Consider the following 6806-nt stretch of genomic DNA (forward strand, 5'->3'; position numbering starts at 1 on the left):
TCAAGGCAAAGAATACCAGAAAGATGTTTACTTGTGTTTTATTGACTATGCAAAAGCATTTGATTGTGTGGATCATGACAAATTGTGGATAACATTGAGAAGAATGGGAATTCCCGAACACTTAGTTGTACTCATGAGGAACCTGTACCTTGACCAGGAGGTTGTCGTTCGAATGGAACAAGGGAACACTACATGGTTTAAAATCAGGAAGGGAGTGCGTCAGGGTTGTATCCTTTTCCCATACTTATTCAATTTATATGCTAAACAAATAATCTGAGAAGCTGGACTATATGAAGAAAAAGGTGGTATCAGGATTGGAGGAAGAATCATTAACAACCTGAGATACGCAGACGATACATCTTTGCTTGCTGAAAGTGAGGATGACTTGAGTCACTTACTGATGAAGATTGAAGAATAGTCTGCAGTATGGATTAAGTCTCAATAAGGAAAACAAAAATCCTCAGTTTTTGTTTGACTGGACCAATGAGCAGCCTCACAATAAAAGGAGAGAAGATTGAGGTTGTCAAAGGGTTCACGTTGCTTGGTTCTACAATTGATGCTGATGGAAGCAGCAGTCAGGACATTAGATGATGTGTAGCATTGGGAAAGTCAACCGCGGAGGAACTGTTTCAAGTGCTGAGGAGCAAGGATGTCTCCTTGAGGACTAAGGTGCACCCAACACAAGCTATGGTATTTGTAGTCGCCTATATGCATGTGAGAGCTGGACAGTGAGTAAAGATGGAAGAAGAATTGATGCTTTTGAGCTGTGGTTTTGGCAAAGAATGCTGAAAGGACCGTGGACTGCTAAAAGAACTAACAGGTCTGTGCTGGAGGAGGTGCAGCTAGAATGCTCCTTGGAGGTGAGAATGGCCAGACTTTGTCTTACATACTGTGGTCATGTTGTCAGAAGGGACCATTCCCTGGATAAAAATGTCATGCTTGGTAAGGTGGAGGGTTGATGAAAGAGTGGAAGGCCCTCAATGAGATGGATTGACACGATGGCAGCGGCAATGGGCTCAAGTACAGCAAAAATCATGTAGCTGGCTCGGGACCAGGCGGTGTTTTGTTCTGCTATGCATAGGGTCACTATGAGTCAGAGACAACTTGACGGCACCTAATGACAGCAGTGACTAATGGAAGGAGCTCTGGTGGCATAGTGCCTGAGGCATTTGACTGCTAACTAGAAGTCTGGTGGTTCAAACCCACCAGCCACTCTTCAGAAGGAAGGTTGAGCAATCTACTTCTGTAGTGATATCGCCTTGGAAACCCAAGGAGAGGTCACTGTGAGTAGGATCCAACTTGATGGCAGTGAGTTTTTTAGTGAGTAATGAGTAATGGAAGGATCTGTGGTAGGGTAATGGGTAAGGCATTTGTCTGTTAACCAAACCACCAGGTGTTCCATAGGAGGAAGATGACTAATCTACTTCCGTAAAGATTTGCAGCCTTAGAAACCCAATGGGGTCTCTATGAGTCAGAATTGACTCGATGGCAGTGGGTAATGACTAATGGACGTGTTTTCATATGCTTATGGGCTATTTGTGTATCTTTTTCAGAGAAATATCTATTTATGTCCTTTGCCCATTTTTTTTTTTTGTTGGGTTGTTTGTCTTTTTGTGGTTGAGTATAGTTCTTCATGTAAGCTACATATTATAATCTTATCAGATATGCGGTTCCCAAGTATATTCTCCTATTCTGTAGGTTGTCTTTTCATTTTCTTTATAAAGTCCTTCGATGCACAAAATCTTTTAACTGTGATAAAGTCCAATTTATCTGCTTTTTTTTGTTGCTTGTTCTTTTAATGTCATATCTAAGAATCCACTCTCCAAAACAAGGTCCTAAAGTTTTACCCTTATATTTTCTTCTAAAAATTTTATGGTGTTAGCTGTTATTTTTATGTCATTTCTCCATATTAACTTCATTTTCATATATAATGTGAAGTATGGGTTAACTTCACTTATTTGCATGTGGAGATACAGTTGTCCCAGCACCATTTGTTAAAGAGACTGTTCTTTCCTCATTGAGGAACTTGGCACCCTTGTCAAATGTCTGTTGTCCACATACATTTGGTTTTTTTAATGGACTCTTAGTTCTACCCCATTGTCTTATATGCTTTTCCTTGCACCAGTATCATATTGTTTGATTACTATAGTTCTGTAGTACATTTTGAACTGGTAATGTGAGTACTACTTTCTTACTCTTTTAAAAGATTGTTCTGACTATTTTGGGCCTCTTGCATTTGCATATGAACTTGAGGATTGGCTTTTTCATTTCTGAAAAAGAAAATGTGAAATTTTGATAAAGATGGCATTGAATCAGTAGATTGATTTGGGTAGTATTGATGTTTTAACAATATTAAGTCTACCAATCAGTGAACACAGGATGTGTTTTCCAGTACAGTGTTGAACAGCAGTGGTGAAAGTGAGCATTCTTGTCTTGTTCCTGATCTAAAAGGGGAAATGGGAAAGCTTTTCATCTTTCTCCATTAAATATGATGATAGCTATGGGATTTTCATAAATATCCTTTATCTTGTGAATTTCTTTTCCATTCCTAGTTCAGTGAATGTTTTAATCATGAAGCTGTGTTTAATTTTGTCATAATACCTTTTCCATATCAATTAAGGTGATCATGTTTTTCTTTTCTTTCATTCCTTCATTCTGTCTGTGTCACTTGTCTGCCTATTCCTCCATCTTACCAGAAGTCTAAGATGAGTGTGTTTTGGGGGAGAGGATCAAGGACTTAATTTTGGACATTAGAAAGAATTGTATAAAATAACACAGTTAATCTAAAAATTATATATTTTTCCGTTTCATAGAAGTAGATATCTCAAACAGCACATGGAGTTAGATTGAGTTTATTCAAATTCGTTATAACTAGCAGTAAGTTCTTATTTCAGAAGGTGGCTGACCTAAATATACATTTTTTTAGAATTCCTTATATTTATACACAATTTTTAATTATGAAAAGTACTTTTTGTGTCATTTGTTTGTATTTCATTCTCACCTAACTCCATAAAGTATATAGGTCAGTTATGAATCCCATTTTATAGATGAGGAAGGAAATCTAGAGGATTCATTTGAATTGCCCACAGTCATATATGAAATTAAAGGGAGAGCAGAAAGAAAATATCTACTTATTCTCCATCGGACAAGTTTTTTCACTCTCTTACAGAAACTATGGTAATAGAATTCTATGTTACTTTTAAATGAATTTTGATTTGTGAGAGCAGTTTACATTTTTAGGAATATATCTAATACTAAATTTGCTGACAGAGGAATTATAAAACTCTTTCAGCTAAAATCTCCTTTGCCCTGAAAGTCAACACATTAGTTAATAAGTATAATATATAAAGCAAATTACAAGCACATAGTCACATAAATGAACCATTTACTTCAGTCTCCAGAGAAAAGGAATAAAAAAAAAAAAAAATGCAGCCACTGCCATGGAGTCAGATCCAACTCATAGTGACCCCTTTTTGGGTTTCCAAGGCAGTATCACTACAGAAGTAGATTGCCCATCCTTCCTTCCAAGGAGTGTCTGATGGGTTGGAACCACCAGTCTTCTGGTTAGCCATCAAATGCCTTAGGCACAATGCCACCAGAGCTAGTTCTGGGTTTTGACTCTGACAATTGGTAGTCACATTTCCATTGTTGTTGTTGTTATGTGCAGTGGAGTCAGACCTGACTCATAGTGACCCCTTCTTGGGTTTCCGAGGCAGTATCACTATGGAAGTAGGCTGCCCAACCTTCCTTCCAAGGAGTGGCTGGTGAGTTTGAATAGCCAGCGTTCTGATTGGCAGTCAAGTGCCTTAGGCACTACACTACCAAAGCTCCTATATTTCCATTAGGCCTTGCTAATCTCATCTTTAAAATGAAAATAATGAAACCTTTTTTGACTTTAAAGTGCTTTGAATACTTCAGTGCTACTTAAATATAGTGAAGCAACTAGGGGGAAAAAAATCCTTGGTTAAAGTAGAAGTATCTACTTTATCAACCTTGAAAAAGTTTCAGTGTCTGTGAATTAAGATTTGAAATCTATAATTTTTTTAGATTGAATCTATTTTTTTTTAAGTAGATATAAAATGATGTGATTTTTTTCCCCCCAGGACACGATGATACCTTTTTTGCTTTTGTAAAGATACAGTGTTTTCTAGAACCTGGGTACTAACTGATTTAAAAAAAAAAAAAACGCACTGCCATCGAGTGGGATCCAACTCATAGTGACATCTCCTTGGGTTTCCATTGCAGTATGGCTATGGAAGTAGATTGCTCAATCTTCCCTCTGAGGAATGGCTGGTGGGTTTGAACCTCCAGACTTCTGGTTAGCAGTCAGATGCCTTAGGTACTATATCACCAGAGCTCCTGGGTACTGACTGATAGTATTGATTGATAGTATCTTTTTATTTAATCAGCATTCTGTTTTCTTTCAGGAATGAAGAAACCCAGTTCTCTGGAGAAGAAGAACTTTCAAAGACTTCCATTAGTAAGTAGAGCCCGAGTTCCAATTATTACTTTGCCTCCTGCTGATGGACCACCTGACTTAGACTCTTGCTCATATGTGATCAACTGTGACACACAGGAGTCCTCTGATTCACCTAAATTCAACTTGTGGGAAGAGTCAGCATTTCCATCTTTTAACTTTGAGCCTGAGGACCAAAGTGAAGCTTTTTTCTTTGAAGACTCTGAGGAAGAGACCCCAGGGGGCCTTTCGCTTCTCAATAATGTATCTACTGAAAGCAAATGGCTGAAATATCAGAGCACACCCCAGTGCAACTTGACTACATTAGATAAAGTTGATAAGAAAGTAAGAGATGTCTTCTTTGCTGAGGCTATTTCAAGAATGCATTTTAGTGACACAGGCGAAAGGCAGAGTGATGCTATGAATAAAAGCTCTTTAGACTCTTTGCATTTGCAAATGATGAAAGGCATGCTCTATCAGCAGCAGCAGAAATTTAGCAGTCAAGATTTGATTTCCAGAAATACAGCACTTTCTCTGAATTTAGAGCAGACTTTCAAGACTGAAGAAATTCAAACTATGTTAGGAGAGTCTGCCTACTACAGCTGCAGTATAACAAGTAATGTACAGGTGAGGAAATGTACTGGTGTTTTTTGGTACATTTTTTCTAATTGTTATTTTCTAAATTTCAACAAAAGAATTACTAAAATAGTAGAGAAGCAATGATTTCACTCTTAGAGCACATGCCTTTTTTGTCTCAGAACTCTAGCTATAATTATATCATTTCCTTTGACTTTAAATCTTTCCTAATAGCTGTGAACATTAGATAAAATTATATATTTGAAAGTATCTGATACAACATCTAGCACATAATAACCAAAACCAAACTCACTGCCATCAAGTTGATTCCAACTAGCCTGTAGGGTTTCAAAGGCTGTAAATATTTATGGAAGCAGGCTGCCACATCTTTTTCCATGTAGCATCTAGTAGGTTCAAACCACCAACCTTTCAGTTAATAGCCAGGTGCTTATCCATTCTGCCACTAGGGCTCCTGCCACTCTTGCCCCCCTGAGCTGTCTCCCTGTGCATAAATAGCCCTTCTATTCTCCTATGATTGTTCTCTCCAAGGAATGTATCTACCTCAGGTAAATGTTCAACTCATATGCCTGTCTTTTGTTTGGCTGGAAGCCACAGGTGTGGGTTCAATTCCAGACCAAAAAGCCAGCTAGGTAGCTTATTATTAACACATAATAGGTAGACTTATTATTATATCTCCTATCCCTGTTTCTACTTCTACTACTATGATTGTTTTCATTTTTCACTATCAGTTCAGTTTTGCTGATCAGAAAATTTCTAGGGTGAAAGGGGATCTTATTACACTTTGGTTGAAAGTAATTCTTGTTATAGTTATAACCATAAATAGAGAAGCATAATGATCTATTCATACCAGTTAAGTTTTTCATAGCAAAAAGTATTTAAAAACTCAGTAAGGCGAAGACAAGAAAAGATAGTCTCATTTAGAATTAAATGTGCTGTGCATAGTCATTCTTGCTGTACTTGGTTTCTCATTTGAAATTAGGAAATGATTTTCAAGGATTCTAGAAATCAAAAGAAAAATCAGTATATCTAATTAAACATGTCTATAGATATTAATTTACTTATTAGTAAACAGTATTTTTTGGTGTTATTATAATTACTTGAATTATTCCTTTTCAGGAGATAAATGCCTCTGAGCTATCATTCCCAAGTGGGCAGAAAATAAAATCTGTTTATCTTCCTCAAAGGCAAATTCACATACCAGCTGTTTTTCAGTCTCCTGCTCATTATAAGCAGATTTTTACATCTTGCCTCATAGGTATGACTGGTATCTTTTTATTTTGATTGACTACTGCTTAATGTAAGTAGTGTAGCAGTGAAAAAGTATAATATATTGTGAATTTTCCTATTAAATCTTCCAGTTGGGGCTTATTGCTTTTTATATGTTTATTCCAATTTCTGACAGTAATTGAGATTAATCTCAGATCATAATTGAGTTTTAAACATGGGAAATGATAATTTTTTTAAATTGTGATTTGGATGAAAGTTTATAGAGCAAATTCACTTTCCATGCAGCAGTTCACATACACTTTGTCTCATAACATTGACTGCAATTTACCACAGTGCAACAGCCCCCCTCCCACTTCCTCCCAATAGTTACCTCTTCCCTATGTCCATCCCTCCGTGCATTCTTGCCCCCCTGAGCTGTCTCCCTGTGCATAAGCAGCCCTTATTTCTCCAATGATGTTCTCTCCAAGGAGTGTATCTACCTCAGGTAAATGTTCAACTCATATGCCTGTCTTTTGTTTGGCTGGAA

At 37.2% G+C, this 6806-nt stretch overlaps 1 protein-coding gene across 1 annotated transcript in view; it reads left to right on the forward strand.

The window, feature by feature from the left end:
- ZGRF1 (zinc finger GRF-type containing 1) overlaps positions 1 to 6806 on the forward strand; it is a 169624-nt gene that overhangs the window by 90093 nt on the left and 72725 nt on the right. Inside the window, exons 11-13 of the mRNA XM_042780931.1 lie at positions 4428 to 4480; positions 4940 to 5083; positions 6170 to 6308. Coding sequence (XP_042636865.1) covers positions 4428 to 4480; positions 4940 to 5083; positions 6170 to 6308 — 336 coding nt within the window. The remainder of the gene's footprint in view (positions 1 to 4427; positions 4481 to 4939; positions 5084 to 6169; positions 6309 to 6806) is intronic.

This window comes from Orycteropus afer, unplaced genomic scaffold, assembly GCF_000298275.1.
Source record: "Orycteropus afer afer isolate SDZICR_OR568_19922 unplaced genomic scaffold, OryAfe1.0 scaffold00071, whole genome shotgun sequence".
Taxonomy (NCBI): Eukaryota; Metazoa; Chordata; class Mammalia; order Tubulidentata; family Orycteropodidae; genus Orycteropus; species Orycteropus afer.